Here is a 19,881-nt window from a genome sequence, read left to right as displayed (position 1 = left end):
TAAATGTGTGTATGTGTGTGTATTTATTTAAAGAAAAAATAATTATATATCTAAAATGTATTGCTAAAGATAGACAATAGCTGTCATCGTTTTAATTGGACTAAACACTTTCATTAATGTTTAAAGGACAACACCAATTCTTCAAATCCACTTCAAATATAAATATGACCGTGTATGTGAGTTGCATATGTTTGTTTGTGCATGTGTGTAAACATATACTAACAGTAAGAAAAATACACGAATAACAAATTGAGCCTCTCCACTCGTACATATACAGCTATTATGACCATTATGGTCACAAATTCATTGCAAAGGCCTGACTGCTATGAATATGCACAATGTGCTTTTAATGGATGTCTCCGTCTAAATCTGTCAGTGTAATGGAAACAGAGCCTCTTCTGATAAGATTCTATAAAAGTCTCTCGTCACTCGTTTAGCCAGTCTTACCAGTCCTGTTCATATTTGTTGTACACACAAGAATAATATTCTTCATTTCACTGCCTGCTCCTTTGCCAGGATGAGAACAAAGGTAAAACCTCTTTCCCCTCACTTATTCATTCTTTCAGAGATAGCTAATGGCTTCTAAAAGCTTGTTGAAAAGTGCTGTAAATGTATGGGGTGGTAATCTTGTCATTTTAAAAGCATCATCCATTAGCTTGATCTTGGTGGCACAAAAACACATTAATACAAAGTTGAAGACAGAAGTCATTTTATTAACCTTCTCGTATCATTTAAACGACAAGGGAACTAATTCAAACCAAAAGTGACATTATTTCTAAATATTTTAGGGAGGTTTATGAATATCCCAGTGCAGATATGGCTACATGCGAAGCAAGCAAATCTGGTGGTAAGATTCACATTTACATTCTCCAGTGTTTTTGTAGCATCTCCAATGGGATTTTCTATTAAAGTAAAGTTGAAACCCAAGTACGATCAATCTGTTGATCTATAGACAACAGGGTACAAGAAATAGTGGTTTTGATATTAGGCATGCATTGTCTCTTATTGGCAGGAGTCCAGTTCCTCTTTGATTTGAGGATCGTGTTATTGGGAAACAGAGCAGCAGGGAAAACCTCTTTGGCAAACCTAATAACAGGTCATGCGGAGCCTCATCTGAGAAGAACTGCTCAGTGTGTGAAGATGCATGGAGATTTTGCCGGAAGGCAGGTCACTGTAGTTGATACGCCGGGCTGGTGGAAGAACTACTTGGTAAAAGAAACCCCTGAGTTTCAAAAACAAGAGATTGTGCTAAGCATGGCTCATTGTCCTCCTGGGCCCCATGCGATTCTCCTAGTTATTCGCGTTGATGCTTTATTCAAAGAAAAGCACAGGAGGTCAGCGCAGGAACACCTGGAGCTTCTGAGCGAGAGAGTCTGGAGTCGGGCTATGGTCGTGTTCACGTATAGAGACCAGATACAAGAACAAACTCTAGCGAAAGGCATTGGAAGTGAAGCGGAATCGCTTCTGGTTTGGCTGGTGGAGAAATGCAGACATAGATATCATGTTATCAATACTGAGAGATCCACTGGTACGCAACTTACTAGGCTATTAGAGAAAATAGATGCCATGATCATGGGAAATGTCGGCTGTCATTTTGAGATGGACAGAAAGTGGTTGCACAAATTGAAGGGAATAATATCGAAGAGAAACTTGAGAGCAAACCAGAGGAGCAAGATGGTACAGAATCACTGGGAGTCTCTGCTTGTACGACAAGGTACTGTAAGAACCCGAGGTCTGAATTATTTCTTTTAAAGGTGCTGTATGTAAGTTTTTGACTCTTCTCAAGCATAGAAATGACATAATATGATTGCAGATATTTAAGAAACATGCAAAGTGAACATTCTTGTTAAAGTCAGAAGTCAGATATTCTGCTTTGAAAATGTCTGTTACGTTCTGTAACACTGACTTTGTTTTGGTTCTTTTAACCCGCCCACTGCTAGTTTAGCCAATTTTATTTCAGGAAAAATTTATTCATTCAGTCAGGAAGGCTTTCAAAGCATGCGTCCGTGACCGAAATTCAACCTCTGGTGGACAGTAGTAAACTCCAAAAGCAGTAGCAAACTGTTCCACATGATGTCATTAATTAGCAGTCAACATTAGGTGAGCAGGTTACATTGTAACTACGTGTCCAACATGCTACAGTATGTGACAAAATTGGCAGCGATAAGCAATTTGGCTGTTTGCACCAGACCTATTCAACCATTGTGTGTCAAACTTACATACAGACCTTTATGAGTTTTTTTTAAGAAGCCACCTTAAATGTAATGTAGCCTTTTGTCAATGTTAAAGATCTGCAAAATTTCAAAGTTGATAAATGGAGGCATTGAGTTCAAATAGAAGTGAAATATGTCTTTGTTGACTCTTAAAAACTGAAGTTGTGCCTGAGGCTTGGAAGATTTTGTTTTGTGTTGTCGACATGCTGAGAAGATACTGTTTTTTGTGGTGCTAGATGTAAAAATGTTGTAGAAAACCTTTAAAGCAAAATTAGAAATCATTAAAATAGCATGCAAAGGAAAGTTTATAACAAATTTTAAAAAAATTGATTAAAATATTCTTACTGTAAATCTATTGAGGAAATCTCAAATATTATTTAAAAACCTAATAAAAACTGTTTGTAGGTTAACTTAATTTTACAGTTAAAAGTCAGAATTATTAGCCCCCCTTAGATTTAAATTTTTTTTTTTAAATGCTTCCCGAACTATGTTTAACAGAGCAAGGAAATTTTAATATTGTTTTCTTCAGGAGAAAGTCTTATTTGTTTTGGCTAGAATAAAAGCAGGTTTCATTTTTTAAAAACTATTTTAAGGTCAAATTTTTTAGCCACTTTAAGCTATATATTTTTTCGATAGTCTACAGAACAAACCATTGTTATACAATAGCTTGTCTAATTACCCTCTTCTGCCTAGTTAACCTTATTAACCTGGTTAACCCTTTAAGCTGTATAGAAGTGTCTTGAAAAATATCTGGTAAAATATTATTTACTATCATTATGGCAAAGATAAAGTAAATCAGTTATTAGAAAAGAGTTATTGGATTTATAGAAATGTGTTGAAAAAATCTTCTCTTCGTTAAACAGAAATTGGGGAAAAAATAAACAGCGGGGCTAATAATTTAGGGGGCCTAATAATGCTGACTTCAACTGTACTGTATATGCAGCCCAAGATATTACTGAAAAAAAAAAAACACGCACATTCCTGTCATGTTTACACACCCCCATAATGTTGTTTCAAATGTGTATGAACCAACCAGCCCTCCTCCTCCTACGTAAAAGTGAATAAGACATGAGACTTTCAAGATTCCAAAATCACCAAAACACATAATCCTAAAAAAAAGTATTTCAAGTGATTCATCCACCTTAAGAAGTTTAAATTATTTTAAAAAGTCAAACTCTGTATGAGAAACTACAGATTTCACTCTCATATTTTGTATCCCCACCCACTGACAGTTAAATTGGATTTTCAGGGAAAGTTGCATTAAGAGGAACAGCTGACAAAGTAAGCTGAAATGTCACCATAGTTATTGTAAAGGGGGTCCACACATTACTTTGTCAGCTCTAGTTGGAGTACGGTAAGAGAATAAAAATAAAAAAGATTGCCATGGAAGGTTGAAGGCATTTGTCAGAAGGGTCACCCTGTTCCTTTTCTTCCAAATTAACTCACAGAACAGCAGATGTTTAGTTTCCTCCCTCCGTTTCAATATAGTTTGAAAGAGACTTCAAACACAGCGGTTTTTCAGATTTTTAGTGGTGCTGTTTTCCCCATATTTTTCCACAAAGTGAATATAAAAGATTTCTGCAGCTGTGATTCCAAAACCCTTAAGACTAATTCACCACTGGTTCCCTTGAGATTGCCAATCGTTTTTTATAGAGTGGTTACAATACACGAATCACTTTCAAGGACTTTTACCTTTACACTCCCCTGCTGATAGAATGACTTGCTTTGGTTGACCTGAGAAATGACTAAAGACATTTTTTCAACATCACTTATCCTCTAACTTTAGCACTTGCTATTCTGTTTCTAATTCTGTTCCCAGTGAATTATAGGTTTCGAAGTTCAGTGTATTTGGCAAAACGAAAGATTCTTTATCGGAATTTTTTCAGATAGCATGGGCTTCAAAATAATTTTTGCCTTTACTACATATTAAGCCATGTTTCATTGAATCATATTTGAGTTTTTTTTTTTTTTAAGTCTCCTCATTTTGTTTTGCAGGTACAATACAGTATATTTACATCCATCCAAGGCCAAAACTATTTCATTTAGTCATAACAGACATTTAAAATCCTCTAATCTCAAATGATTCAATTTCAAATGAATCACACTCATAACGTGTTTTGAAAACAAAATCCTTATTACCATGTTATATCATATGCTCAGGTTCTACTATCAGTGCAAGTAAAAATCTGGTGATGAAAAATTGGAAGAACCCCCAGCTTCCATCGCTGGATGTTTCCTATAGTCATTTTTGCTAAGTTTGTGGTACATTATGTGATGTTATATCAGTGTAATAGTTGTGTATGCTCAGTCATTTCACTGTTATTTCATTATAAGAGAATGTTTGTATGTATTGCATTTACATGTAACATTGGATGTTTCAGCTTACATATTAACTTATTGTGTTAATTAAAATTGTGGAGTATGCACAATTATAGAGTTTTTAAAACTAAAAGTGCATCAGTTCCTCTAAAATATGTATTTTTAATTCTTGACATTATGTTGATAAAACAGCAAAAAAAAGCAAATTCATTATTGATCTGCACTCACCAGCCACTTTATTAGGTTGACCTTAAAGTACCGAGTTGGACTCCGTTTTGTCTTCAGAACTGCCTTAATCCTTCATGGCATAGATTCAACGAGGTACTGGCTGCACATCCATGATGCGAGTCTCTCGTTTAACCTCATCCCAAAAGTCCTCTATTGGATTGAGTCTGTTGACTGGGTAGGGCATTTAAGTACAGTGAACTCATTGTCGTCAAGAAACCAGCCTAAGATGATTTGTGCTTTATGACATGGTACGTTATCCTGCTGGAGGTAGCCATCAGAAGATGGGTACACTGTTGATACAAGGCAGGATGGATCCATACTTTCATGTTGTTGATGCCAAATTCTGACTCTGCGAATTGTAGCCTCAGTTTCCTGTTCTTAGTGACAGAGGTGGCACCCAGTGTGGTCTTCTGCTGCTGCAGCCCATCCACCTCAGGGTCCAACATGTTGTGCATTCATACATTTACATTTAGTCATTTAGCAGACCAAGAGCAACAATGAATAAGTGCTATAGGCAAGTTTCAGGTCTGTAAAGTCTAAGAAGGGAAGTATTAGTAGTATTAGGTTTTTTTTTTTTTTTTTTTTTGGGGTACAGTTAGTGTGATATTCAGAGAGGCAATTGCAGATTAGGAAGTGTAGTGGAGACTAAATAGTTGAGTTTTTAGTCGTTTCTTGAAAGTAGCGAGTGACTCTGCTGTTCTGATGCAGTTAGGGAGTTCATTCCACCAACTGGGCAGATTGAGCGTGAGCGTTCGCGAAAGTGATTTCTTCCCTCTTTGGGATGGAACCACGAGGCGACGTTCATTCACAGAACGGAAGTTTCTGGAGGGCACATAGATCTGCAGAAGTGAGAGCAGATAAGAAGGAGCAAGGCCAGAAGTCATTTCGTAGGCAAACATCAGAGCTTTGAATTTGATGCGAGCAGCAACTGGCAGCCAGTGCAAACGGACTAGCAGCGGAGTGACATGTGCTCGTTTAGGTTCATTGAAGACCACTCGTGCTGCTGCGTTCTGGAGCAGTTGAAGAGGCTTGATAGAGTTAGCTGGAAGCCCAGCTAGTAGAGAGTTGCAGTAATCCAGTTTGGAGAGAACAAGAGCTTGAACAAGGAGTTGAGCTGCAGTTTCAGATAAGAAGGGTCGGATCTTTCTGATGTTATAGAGTGCGAATCTGCACGATCGAGCAGTTCTAGAAATGTTGTCAGAAGAGTTTAGTTGATCATCAATCGTTACTCCAAGGCTTTTCACCATTTTGGATGCAGTAATGGTTGCCCCATCCATCTGGATTGAAAAGTTATGGTGTAGAGCGAAGTTGGCAGAAACTACAAGCATTTCCGTTTTTGCGAGGTTCAGCTGAAGATGATGATCTTTCATCCAGTGTGAAATATCCAACAGGCAGGCTGAGATGCGAGCTGGAACCGAGGGATCATCAGGATGAAAAGAGAGGTATAGCTGGGTATCATCAGCATAGCAGTGGTAGGAGAATCCATGTCTCTGGATGACTGGTCCTTGAGATGATGTGTAGATGGAGAAGAGAAGTGGCCCAAGAACAGAGCCTTGAGGTACCCCAGTGTTTAGATGCTGTAGGTTGGACACCTCTCCCCTCCAAGACACCCTGAATGACCTGTCAGTGAGGTAAGATCTGAACCATTGTATAACAGTGCCCGCAACGCCCAGTGACTCGAGCGTAGATAGCAGGATCTGGTGGTTGACAGTGTCAAAAGCAGCTGACAAGTACAGCAGAATGAGGACTGATGATTTAGAGTCTGCTTTAGCCAGTCTGAGATCCTCTACGACCGAGAGCAGGGCAGTCTCAGTTGAGTGGCCTTTCTTAAAGCCGGATTGCTTGTTGTCCATGAGATTGTTTTGAGTAAGAAAGTCCAGGACTTGATTGAACACTACTTTCTCCAGAATCTTGGCCATGAATGAAAGCAGGGATACTGGTCTGTAGTTTTCAAGTAACGTATGGTCCAGGTTGGGTTTCTTTAGCAGTGGGGTTACCCTAGCCTGCTTAAATGAAGTGGGGAATAAACCAGAGTCAAGAGATGTGTTAATTATGTGAGTCAGTGTTGGTATGACTGCAGGAGAGATGGCTTGCAAGAGATGAGAGGGAATGGGATCGAGTGGACAGGTGGTTGTATGGCTAGATAGCACGAGTTTGGACACCTCAGACTCAGAGAGCTGAGAAAAAGAGGTGAGTGTGTGTGGTGTTGGTGGTGTACCTTGCGTGTTTGTTGTTGGTGCAGCAAATTGAGCACTGATTTTTGCAGTTTTGGTGCAAAAGAATGTAGCAAAGTCATCAGTAGTAAGTGTGGAGGATGCGGGTGGAGGAGGAGGATAGAGGAGGGAGGAAAATGTTTTAAAAAGTAGGCGAGGATTAGTGGCATTGTTGATTTTCAGACGGTAATATGTCTGCTTTGCCGATGTAACCTCAGCTGAGAAAGAGGACAGAAGAGTTTGGTATGTTAAGAGCTGTGCAGGATTTTTTAGTTTTTCGCCAAATTCTCTCTGCAGCCCGAAGTTTTGAGCGATGCTCAGGGAGAGCATCCGAGAGCCAGGGTGCAGGATGACTGGCACGGGCTGGCCTGGATGCAAGAGGACATAATCGGTCTAGACATGATGCTAGTGTGGAGCAGAGTGTATCAGTGGCACTGTTCGAATCAAGTGCAGAGAGTTTGCAAGATGGAGGAAGAGAGTCTGAAACAATGGTGGATAGTCTATTGGGTGAGAGAGATCGTAGGTTTCTGCGAAAGGTAACCAGTGTTGGAGTGTGTGGCGGCTCAGGAGTAATGTGGATGTTGAGAGACAGAAGGAAATGATCGGATATTTGTAGTGGAGTTACTATTGTTTGATCAGTGAAGCAGTGTCGTGTGTAAATAAGGTCTAGCTGATTACCTGATTTGTGGGTAGCAGAGGTAGGTGCTCTTTTTAGGTCAAAAGAGGCAAGCAGAGTCTGAAAGTCTGCAGCTTGCGGTTTGTCAACGTAAATGTTGAAGTCACCTAGCACCAACAAGGGAGTGTCAATATTAGAAAAAGATGAGAGAAAAACATCCAGCTCATCTAAGAAGTGACCTAATTTACCTGGTGGGCGGTAGATGACAACCACATTTAAGTAGAAGGGGTGGATAATGGTGACTGCATGGAATTCAAAGGAGCTGATTGTTGCCAGTGATGGTATCAGGGTAAATTTCCATTCTTTGAAAATTAGTAGTCCAGTCCCACCCCCTCTCCCAGTCTGACGAGGAGTGTGGGAAAAAGAGAAATTAGCAGAAAGAGTAGCATGTGTAGCAGTGTCCTCCGGCCTCAACCAGGTCTCAGTTAGAACCATGAGATTATAGTCAGAATATGTAGGAGGTTATAAAATCTGCCTTGTTAACAGCTGATTGACAATTCCAGAGGCCCACTGAGAGAGAGAGTTGTGAAATAGCAGATACATGTATTGAACGAAGGTTGTGAGGATTACGCCTGCAGTGTACCTCCCGTGTTTTGCGAGTGTTAGTAACAACAGGAATTAGAAAACACATAATAAAAGTGCACTGACAACAAAAAATAAGTGTAAAGATAGAGTAAAACAAGAAAGTAAAGTACTCAAGTGCTTTGTCGGTGTCTTTGCTCGGTGGAGTCGCGCAGGTAGAGTCGATGGTCTTTACCCTCGTCGGTCTTCACATGAGGCGGTCTTCACACGATGCTGCCGCGGTGAACTAGTTGTTTATATAACCCCAAAGCACTAGCTGATTGAATTCAGCTGGACACGCCTCGATGTACTTACAGGCTGGTGGTCTCGATGGTAAAGTGCTTCTCCTGCCGACTAAGCTAGCGTGCTTACTATATAGTGGTTACCTGGTGTTTGGACACGCCTCCCGAGTCAAAACAAGGGCCGAAACTGAGGCGGACGATGCGAAACCATCTGCGTTTGCTACACAAGCTCTTATAGTAACCAAGGAAACAGTGGCTAAACACTTCTAGTATTATACACAACTAAAAGCAAGTTTAAATGTCTTACAACTTTACACAAACAGCTGAAAACAAGTCCTCAAACCATACACAACAACTGAAACAAGTCTTAAATGTACTTACAGGCTGCTGGTCTCGATGGTAAAGTGCTTCTCCTGCCGACTAAGCTAGCGTGCTCACTATATAGTGGTTACCTGGCGTTTGGACACGCCTCCCGAGTCAAAACAAGGGCTGAAACTGAGGCGGATGACGCGAAACCGTCCGCGTTCGCTACACAAGCTCTTATAGTAACCAAGGAAACAGTGGCTAAACACTTCTAGTATTATACACAACTGAAAGCAAGTTTAAATGTCCTACAACTTTACACAAACAGCTGAAAACAAGTCCTCAAACCATACACAACAACTGAAACAAGTCTTAAATGTACTTACAGGCTGCTGGTCTCGATGGTAAAGTGCTTCTCCTGCCAACTAAGCTAGCGTGCTCACTATATAGTGGTTACCTGGCGTTTGGACACGCCTCCCGAGTCAAAACAAGGGCCGAAACTGAGGCGGACGACGCGAAACCGTCCGCGTTCGCTACACAAGCTCTTATAGTAACCAAGGAAACAGTGGCTAAACACTTCTAGTATTATACACAACTGAAAGCAAGTTTAAATGTCCTACAACTTTACACAAACAGCTGAAAACAAGTCCTCAAACCATACACAACAACTGAAACAAGTCTTAAATGTACTTACAGGCTGCTGGTCTCGATGGTAAAGTGCTTCTCCTGTGCTTCTCCAATACTCAAGACCGCATAGATGCTCTCCTTCGTACCTTGGTTGTTTTGAACGGTTATTTAAGTTACTGTTGTCTTTTTATCAGCTGGAACCAGTCTGGTCATTCTCCTCTGACATCTGGCATCAACAAGGCATTTGCGCCCACAGAACTGCCACTCACTGGATATTTTGTTTACACAAAACAAATCGTGCCATGTCCAAAGTCACTTAGATCACCTTTTTTCCCCATTCTGATACTCGGTTTGACCTGCAGCAATTTGTCATGACCATGTCTACATGCCTAAATGCATTGAGTTCCTGCCATGTGATTGGCTGATTAGAAATTGGCATTAACAAGCCGTTTGACTGGTGTATCTAATAAAATGGTTGGTGAGTCTATGGCTGTTTCTCAATACACGTTCTTCAGCGGTCTTGCGTCCTCGTGTTCTCGTGCAACGTCATCATCAGCTTCCTAAGTTCAGTTTCCAATACTCAAGACCGCAAGTACGGAGGACGCGTGAAACTTCCCAGATGTGTTCTTGATATCGAGGATGCACCGATGCAGACTTGAGCACCGAACTCGGTCTGGAAGTCCCAGAAGTCATTGCGATTGGAGGTGGGAAGCGCAGCATTTTATTTAGATTTATTATTAAAGTTCAGAGATATCACTTATTTACCTCAGGAGTTTCCCTAAATGAAACGGTGAAAGTAAACATTAACATAAATATCTTAATAAAGGAATAAACACATTAAGAGTTGTTTGTTTGCTGAAATTCGTATTAAAATCTGTTTTATTTATATTGTGCAGAGTATATTTCTAATGTTTTTATGCAAAGTATATATTTTGAAGAGGGGAAAAACAATAAATCGTTGTATGAAGGCTGTAATGTTTAAATAATTTCCATTTAATACGTGTGAAGGTCACATGACCATCAGCCCTCGCGGTCTCCTGAGTTCGTTCTTCCGAGGACACCTGACAAGACCGGTCTCCACAAGAACACAAGTCCGTTCTCTGCGTTCTTGGAATTGAGAAACAGCCTATGTAGATCCGTTACAGAAGTTAAACTGATTGTTCAGCAGTTCAAAATCTAGCCCTTTTTTAGGAGAAAATAACATTATTTATCACATGATTTAATCGTTAACTTTTATTAACTTTTTATTAACTATTTTTAGAACTTTTACATTCACAAACAGTTGCAGAACCCACTTTATGGAAGGCAGGAGTGCCCAAACTCGGTAATGGAGTCAGTTCAGTTCCAAACCCTAGCAGACACACCTGGTTTAGCTAATCGAAATCTTACTAGGCTTTCTAGTAACATCCATGCAGGTGTGTTGAGGCAAGTTAGAGCTAAAATCTGCAGGACACAGAGTTTGGGCTGTCCTGTAATCTAATAATCAAAATACTATATGAGTGGCACCAAAAAAAAAAAACAAAGAATTACCAGTACCAGTTTGTAACCTAAAATGTTTGATAGTTGTTGTTCATGTGTGTTATCTTACTTTTTTGTCAGCTCACACTCAAGTGCACATTTCAGAGATGCGAATGATAATGTTAGGCTTCCGAAGAGCTGGGAAAAGTTCAGCGGTAAACACCATTTTAAGCATGGAGGCATTCGCATCGAAGAGAACCACTGCATGTGTAAGAAGACAAGGTGAAGTGAACGGGACACATGTGACAATAGTGGACACTCCAGGCTGGTGGAAGTGTCTCTCAGTGACTGATACTCCTGAAATGGATAAAGGAGAACTTTTATTCAGCACTGCCCTCTGTCCACCAAGACCACATGCATTTCTGCTGACTCTGCGATTAGACATGTCATTTACAGCAGAAGAGAAGATGTCAGTGGAGGAACACATGGAGCTTTTTGGTGAGCGAGTGTGGACTCATACTGTAGTGCTTTTCACTCACGGAGACTGCCTAGGTGACGTGACTGTTGAAGAGTTTATTGAGGGTGAAGGGGAGGCTCTACAGTGGCTGATTGAGAAATGCGGGAACAGGTATCATGTCATCAACAATGAGAACTGGAATGATGGCAGTCAGGTCACAAACCTGCTGGACAAGATAGAGAGGACGGTGGCACAAAATAAGGGGTGTTGTTATGAAATTGACCAGAAGGCTGTAAAGGAAGTGAAGCAGAAACGGAAAGCGGCAGAGAAGAGAGCAAAGGCACGAGCAAGGTATCAGATGAGGAGAATGAAGAGTACTATGAAGGGTAAGATCTAGGACTATGAAGGGTCTGATGAAAACTTGATAACACAAAATAACTCATAAATGCCTTTGAAAGAAATCCCTTTGCTTCAATAAGATAATCAAAACATATAAAACATCAGTATTGTTAAGATTTATTTCAATGTATTTTTCTTTAAAGGGGTGGTCCAGACTTTTTTTTAAGAAATGTGTGCTCATGCTTCATTTGTTAAAAATCACACAATTTTTTATATATCTTACTTAATTATAACTTTATATCTAACTTAATTATAACTTAATTATATACTGTTACTCAGCTAACAGTAAATTGACTGTAATATTTCCTAGTTCCCCCGAAAGCCTGCCCTCAAGAGGCTCTTATTGGTCAGGTAACATGTGATCGGCTCCACGTCACCAGGAAGTGTCGCATCCAGTCATGCCTTTACCACAACGCACTGTGCCTCTGCTTTGTAAATAATGTCAGTCAGTGTAGCTGTATCAGTGTGTGCCTGAATTAGGCAGAAAATGAATGCTCTCTAAAATAAAATCTTACAAATGTCTTTCATATTTGGAATAAGCATGTCTAAGTAATATGAAACGTTCACATATTTTTTGCGAGTTTATTATTTGAGATGTAGAATGCAGGGAAAGCAGCCGCAGAGAGACACTGCAGCGCTGGAGAAAATTGTGGGTGTTTACAGCGATTTGACTAATAAAAAAGAATTTCTAGCTAAATTGTTAACAATGTCAAACAGCATTTCCTGTTTTTCACATCCTTGTTTACATCATTTCACATCCATGTTCACATCCTTGTTTACATCCTTGCTACAACATATATTGATAACGCTAGACACGGTGCATGTAATTGATCAAATTTAACAAATAAAAATTCTTACAGGTTGTGGCTATAATGTACAGCTTCTTCTATTAAGGTTGGAGCTGCTCCTCTTTTGAAGAGTTTCTAGCCAAATCCAGCACAGGGAGAGATTCTGGAAGCTGTCCTTTGTCAAATGCTAGAGCTATAGAAGCTCTGTGTAAATAGCAGCATTTGGACAGCATTTTAGCTTTCTCTGCTATAACAATACAGCGCCTCTGGCCATGTCCCTTTGCTGCGTGGCATGTATGCGCGTGGTGAATGCGAATGACCTGAAGCGTTTGTAATCTCACTAGGCTGGATTAATTTTTTTGTAGTCCCCAAACTTTGTTCACTGTAGTCTTTGCTAAGCTAACTCTGTAAAAGCCAATGTCTGTCTTGGCCTTGAACTTTGAGCATATTAAATTCAGAGATGTTGTTTATGTTCACACAGCTGATATGATATCATAGTGGACCCCCCCCCCCCACCCACCCCCAAAATGCCACACCAATGAAAAATGGTGAAAAAACAGCTTAGAATTAGAGGAATAAATTACATTTTAAATAATAAAACAGCATTCCAAGAAAGTCCTTGCAACATTGGACCTACAATATTCATACAGACAATATTTATTTAAAAATGATTAAATAAATAAAAAACACAATATTGTACTTTGACTGAAAAAATAAAGCAGCCATGGTAAACAGAAGAAACTTCATAAACACTTTTATTGAAGGGGGTGTTAGACTGTCATAAAACCTTTGTAATCATGACATGATATACTGAATATGAATTTGATTTTATGAATGCTTATGGCATTGGCAACTGTCAATAAGTTACATTTGCTCAGTTATCAACATAACATCTGTCATAAACATAAATGTCATTATTATGTCAATTATATTGATGAGGTCATTATAATTCAAAAACACTTCCAAAAATTATATTATTTTAATAGGTTGTATAAAATAAAATAAAAATAATAATAATAACAATAACATGTGTGTGTATATATATATATATATATATATATATATATATATATATATATATATATATATATATATATATATATATATATATATATATATTTATATATGCAAAGGATTCATTATCACATATTAGTTTAGCGTTAAACTTTACTTCATAACAGGTGAACATTTTTTAATTAGAAGCAACAGATGACCTACAGATTTTTAAAATTCAAACAAATAAAGTTATTTTTAGTTTTCATTGCGTAAAAACAATTATAAAAACTATTCATACAGTAAATTGGTTAATTTAGCAAACATCTCATTGTGCACAACTGTACTGATATTACAAAGACAGCAAATTACAAGTGAAACAGAACAAAAGCACATCAGTAAAAAAGACAAAGGGATGATGCAGAGGATGATAAGAGCTACTCTGGCTGAAAGTATTTCATTGCATGCAATATTGTGTGTTGGAGGAGGGTTACAAAGTTCAAACTACAAATTGAGTTTATTCTTTTGTGGCTTTATTATGGCCACAGCTAAAAAACAATGTTTAATTTTAATGAGAAAGTTTTAGTGTTGCAGTATATACTCAAGAGTTTGTGTCATTCAAGTTGCATTATTTAATTTGGAGCCTGAGTCTTGAGTTTTGGAAATGTGATATTTCATCATGAGTTTTAAGTCATGTATATAAATTGTTAAAAAATAAAAATAAAAAAGACCTTATTAGTCATTAAAATATATGTTTTAAGTCTTTGAATTATGGTTTTAGCTTTTTCAAATCCATGAATCTTTTTTATTTCATTGCTAGGATTGTTTTACATTTGTATTAAATGAGAATATTGGGAAAAGCAGAAATTGGCTTGTTAAATGTTATAGATTGCATTCAACCACAACCAAACTACCCAGCAGGCACAGAATGTGAATCAGGTTGACCTCAGAACTCAATGTCTGACTTAACGTCAGTGTCCAACATTGGAAAGACATTGGATTTTGGGCCTTTTTCAACGCAATCAAAAAACAATCCAATATAAACGTCTAATGATCTACAATTTGACGTTGTGTGGACGTTACCATTATAATGCCAATAAGTCATTTGATTTTGATTGCCATACCTAAAGAAAAAATAAATGTCAGTGTTTGACATCAATTTGACGTAGATTTAAAGGGTCACAAAACACCAAAACACATTTTTTGAGCTGTTGACAGTCGTATATGTGTCCCACACTGCTAAAAACACTATTAGGACACCTATATTTCACTAAAAAGTGTAAATTGGTTGTTTTTGCGTTATTTCAAGCAAATTCGTACCTCCTGTTTGAAACGTATTTTTGAAGCTGCGTCACGGTCATGACATAATAGCGTTGTATTCCAGCGTGCAGACTGGGCGTCTGTGCCAGAGTGAGTCTTATTGCGTCTTACAGTGTGTTGCATTAATGCATGAGTAAGGCTTGGTTAAAACCAATCAGCGCTCTCTATTGTGCAACTTCATTAATATTCATTACTGTCACAGTGTAGACGGCAAAGACGTCACGTTGTGTTGGCAAAACAAGCCTGAAGTGTTGCTTTTATAGTTTGCTGCAGTTAAGTTTTGTTTTAATTTTCTCTCTGTGAGAGCGCAGACTCACGCGTGGATTAACAGTGTACGCGACGCGCGACAACAATAACTTACGTGTCTAAGGAGGATTATTGTTTACCTGAGAGCTGTTCTCATCTGCAAACGCTGAGATCCAGATTCGCTTGTAGTCTCCTCTAAATAAAGATGCGGCTCTAGTTGCTGGTGATTGTCCTGTCCCTGTAGATTTGGTAAGTGAGCGACCAGTGCTCTTTGTTTATTCAGTTCGTATTTTATTCGTATCAAACAAACTATTGCACCGAGTGCAATAGTTAGCATTAACAGTTACAACCAAACTATAACCTCGTGTTGGATTTTGTGACCGGAATAACACACGCGGCTTTCTGACGCTTCCTGCCATGTGCATTTAAGTTTCTGGGAAATGCAGAGTTTTTTTTTTCTCTCATTCGCCGTGCGGTATCAAACATTGCATGAAAAATACACGCTTAGAGCAGTTCCTCGAATCAAATATCACGTTTGTCAGGGGGGACATTAATGAATTCCCTGAATGAAAGAGCCAAACTGCAGTTAAAGTCCACCATTTAATAATTTGGCAAATAATTCGACTACAGATGTCCATGTAAACACCGTCACATTGTCCGCTGTGGGTGTGTGTTTTGACTCTGAAATTCAGCGCGCCCAAATAGACACTCCCATACCAAGCCGCTTTTCTTCCTCTGACACTCCCCCCTAAACAGAGCTGGACACGCCCACTTTTCTGACTTTTTCCAAAGTAGAGGTGTGAAAACACACTGCTGAAACGAGGGGGTTTCATGGCCCTTTAAGATGTTGGCTCGATGTTGGATTTTGTTCAATTTCCAACATAACCTAAAATCTACCAAATGTCAATGTTTTTTTATTTCGTTATTGGATGTCAAAAAAACATTGTCCTTAGACTGCTAGAGAATGAATTTTGGTCACCCGACATCACGACCTAAATCTAACCTAATGTTAATGTCTTATGACATTGTGTGCCTGCTGGGTATCAACCACAACGTTAATACTGTACAAATATCTACAAAATTCAAGATATAATTGCAAAAATGTATAATAATTAGCACTGATCTGTATCTTAATTAATATTACAAAGTAATGTAAATATACCTTAGACACGTTAGAACATGTGGAGCCACTGCAGTACTAAGGGATAAAGAACATATTTTTACAGCAATTTGACAATATACCAAAAGTAGGGCACAAAGTGATGGGATATAAATTATATACATACTGTATGTAAATATACAGTAGCATGTTTTATGGTTCATACTATTGTCAATGCATGATTGTACTCAGCAGGCTATGCGTGAAAATATTCAGTCAGTTAACAAGACACTTTTTTTGTAAACTTCTATACCTTCTTGTAAATTATTGCAGTAAAGTATGTGTAGTATTGTAATCCAAAGTATCTAAAGCATAGGTTATAAACTTAATTCCTGAATGGCTGCAGCTCTGCACAGTTTTGCTCCAATGCTGATCAAACACAGAGTTGCGCCCTCTAGGAGTTTGAGACCTATATGCTTTAATATGCTTTAGGGTTTTAAAAAGCACATACGTGGTATTTCAACATGTTTGTCATTGCCAGAGTAGCTGGCATGTAGTTAAACAGCAACCAAACAAGCACTGCTTCTCATATGATGAAATTTACTGAAGCTCAATTAACAATAAGTATTTTTTGTGTTGTTTTTTAGATACTGGAAATAATGTTTCTGAATTTAGTCTTGTGCTGCTGGGTTATGGAGAAGCCGGGAAGAGTTCAGCAGGGAACACTATCCTGGGCAGACCTGCTTTTGGGTCAGGAAGAACATCCAGGTGTGTTCAGAGACATGGAGAAGTGGGAGGGCAGAAGGTCAGCATCATAGACACCCCTGGCTGGTGGAAACATCTGCCCATACAGCAAACACCTGAACTGAACAAAGAGCAAATCACCCAGAGTGCATCTCTATCCACTTCAGGGCCGCCTGCTTTCATTTTGGTAACTCGTGCTGACTGTTCTTTTAAAGAGCAGGAGCGGAAGGCTTTGGAGGACCATTTGAACCTTTTTGGATCCCCAGTTTGGGATCACAGTCTAGTTTTGTTCACTTTTGGAGATCTGATCGGAGGCAGAGCCATTGAGCAGCACATTGAATGGGAAGGAGAAGCTCTGCGGTGGCTTGTTGACAGATGCGGAAACCGGTATCATGTTTTTAATAATAAAGCTAAAGGAGAAAGTCAGCAAGTCAGAGGTCTGCTGGAAAAGATTCAGGAAATGACAGTGGCAAACAAAGGGAGAGATGATATGGAGGAGCCGAATAAGGTGACAGAGAGAAGGAGGAAGGTGGAAGAAGACAAAGCAAACACCAGAATGAAAAGACAGAGAGGAACAGATGGAGAGGAATCTGAGGATGTGTTTGTTGATAGTGAAGATGAAGAAGTCCTATGGGCAAAAAAACTATAGCTTTCAATTGAAATTACATTTACATTTAGTAATTTAGCAGACACTTTTATCCAAAGCGACTTACAAATGAGGACAAGGAAGCAATTTACACAACTATAAGAGCAACAATGAATAAGTGCTGTAGACAAGTTTCAGGTATGTAAAGAAAGTGTAAGAAGCAAAACATTTAGTAATTTTGTGTGTGTGTGTGTGTGTGTGTGTGTGTGTGTGTGTGTGTGTGTGTGTGTGTGTGTGTGTGTCGTAGTTAGTGGAGTCTCTCGCTGTCTTCAAAAAACGACCAAAAACTCAACTATTTAGTCGTTTTTTGAAGACAGCGAGTGACTCTGCCGTTCTGATGCAGTTAGGGAGTTCATTCCACCAACTGGGCAGAATAAGTGTAAGAGTTTGGGAAAGTGATTTTTCCCTCTTTGGGATGGAACCACGAGGCGACGTTCCTTCACAGAACGCAAGTTTCTGGAAAGCCTATAAAACTGCAGAAGTGAGAGCAGATAAGACGGAGCAAAGCCAGAAATCACTTTGTAAGCAAACATCAGAGCTTTGAATTTAATGCGAGCAGCAACTGGCAGCCAGTGCAAACTGATGAGTGGCGGAGTGACATGTGCTCTTTTAGGTTCATTAAAGACCACTTGTGCTGCTTCACTCTGAAGCATCTGAAGAGGTTTGATAGAGTTAGCTGGGAGCCCGGCTATTAGAGAGTTGCAATAGTCCAGTCTAGAAAAAACAAGAGCTTGAACAAGGAGTTAGGCTGCATGTTCAGATAGGAAGGGTCGGATCTTTCTGATGTTATAGAGTGCGAATCTGCACGATCGAGCAGTTCTAGAGATGTGGTCTGAGAAGTTTAGTTGGTCATCAATCGTTACTCCAAGGCTTTTCACCATTTTGAATGCAGTAATGGTTGCTCCATCCATCTGGATTGAAAAGTTAGGATGTAGAGTCGGGTTGACAGAAACTTCAAGCATTTCTGTTTTCATGAGGTTAAGCTGAAGATGATGATCTCTCATCAAGTGTGAAATGTCTGACAGGCAGGCTGAGAGGCGAGCCGGAACCGAGGGATCATCAGGGTGAAAAAAGAGGTATAGCTGGGTATCATCAGAATAGCAGTGGTTAGAAAATCCATGTTTCTGGATGCTTATGTATCTTTAAATTTCCATGATAGGTGCTTGGTATACAGTTTGAGCCTAAATCAATTCTAAACTCTAAACCATAGGTACAAAAAGTTACCCTTGTGGGTACTAACCCAGTGATGGCCTTGGTAACTTATAGCCATACTGTAGTTTACCCGAAAATGAAAATGTGTTATTTACTTAATTTCAAGTGGCCTTCTTTGTGATTGTCTTTCTTCTGTTGAACTTTATTATGAATTAAATCAAAAATCCTTATTCAAAAAGAAGTTTAACCAAAAAACAAGATAACAGGGATTAAAAATATAATCCCTGGTGCCCCCGCACTCTCTCTCCCCAAGATATAAACCAAAACACAAACCACTGAGAATTAACAAAAAATAAATAAATCATTTATTTACAGAAAATAAGGAGCAAAATGACATTGGGAGGGGTTAAGCCAAAATAAATGACAATAAACAAACTAAATTAGAAAAAAACTTCCCTGGTAAATTAATAAGAATGTAAAATACAGAAAACTTACACCCCAACTAAAAAAACAGGAGAAAACTGAAACAATAAACAAAATGCAACAGACACCCCTATGCTCCAAACAAGACAGGTAAACCATGTTTTTCCGGTTAGAATATACTTCACAAAGGGAGACTGAAGAGTAAATGATGACAGTATTTTAGGTTTTGGGTGAACTATCCCTTTAAAAGGTGCGTTTTTTATGTAAAGACTCTTAAAAAAGACAAAAATATTTATTATTAAATATTTAATATTATTTGGAGAAATTATTTGCAGCATTCAATTGTTTTGTTTCATATTAAATATCTGACATACTTATGTTTAATGGGTTTTTTTTTTCTTGTTTTAAGTATGAATCTCAGAGTCAAAGTTTATTTAAAAAGCACTTTTCTAGGAACAGCAAATGTTCACTAATGTGCTGTACAGGTATAAGTTTAATAAAATAACAAGAATAAAATAAAACATTATAAAAAATATCATACAATGGCCAATAGTGAAAAATATGTCACAGTATGTCTGATAATATTTTTTCTTCTGGAGAAAGTCTTATGTGTTTTATTTCGGCTGGAATAAAAGCAGTTTTAAAAACATTTTTAGGTCAAAATTATTAGCCCCTTTAATTTTTTTTATAGTCTACAGAACAAACCATCGTTATACAATAACGTGTCTAATTACCCTATACTGCCTAGTTATGTATTTATTTTTTGTGAATAAC

The 19,881-nt window shown here is 38.5% G+C and overlaps 1 protein-coding gene across 1 annotated transcript; it reads left to right on the top strand.

Annotated features, from left to right (window-relative positions):
* The first annotated feature begins 713 nt into the window (after positions 1-713).
* Positions 714-19,195, top strand: LOC137487910 (GTPase IMAP family member 9). The gene is made up of 4 exons (XM_087287172.1): positions 714-847; positions 1,013-1,714; positions 10,982-11,683; positions 16,790-19,195. The coding sequence occupies exons 1-4, from the start codon at positions 817-819 to the stop codon at positions 17,533-17,535; spliced, it is 2,181 nt and encodes a 726-aa protein (XP_087143298.1). The 5' UTR covers positions 714-816; the 3' UTR covers positions 17,536-19,195.
* The last annotated feature ends 686 nt before the right edge of the window (positions 19,196-19,881 follow it).

This window comes from Danio rerio, chromosome 16 (assembly GCF_052040795.2).
Source record: "Danio rerio strain M-AB ecotype USA chromosome 16, GRCz13ab, whole genome shotgun sequence".
Classification (NCBI taxonomy): domain Eukaryota; kingdom Metazoa; phylum Chordata; class Actinopteri; order Cypriniformes; family Danionidae; genus Danio; species Danio rerio.
The sequence above is the reverse complement of the archived record's forward strand: the minus strand, read 5'-3'. Positions and strand labels throughout refer to the sequence as shown.

Bases quoted from the DNA above. Each gene is read 5' to 3' on its own strand.
- LOC137487910 (XM_087287172.1), top strand. From the start codon at position 817: ATGGCTACATGCGAAGCAAGCAAATCTGGTG. The intron at 848-1,012 runs GTAAGATTCACA...TCTTATTGGCAG, and splicing joins CGAAGCAAGCAAATCTGGTG to GAGTCCAGTTCCTCTTTGAT. The intron at 11,684-16,789 runs GTAAGATCTAGG...GTTGTTTTTTAG, and splicing joins AATGAAGAGTACTATGAAGG to ATACTGGAAATAATGTTTCT.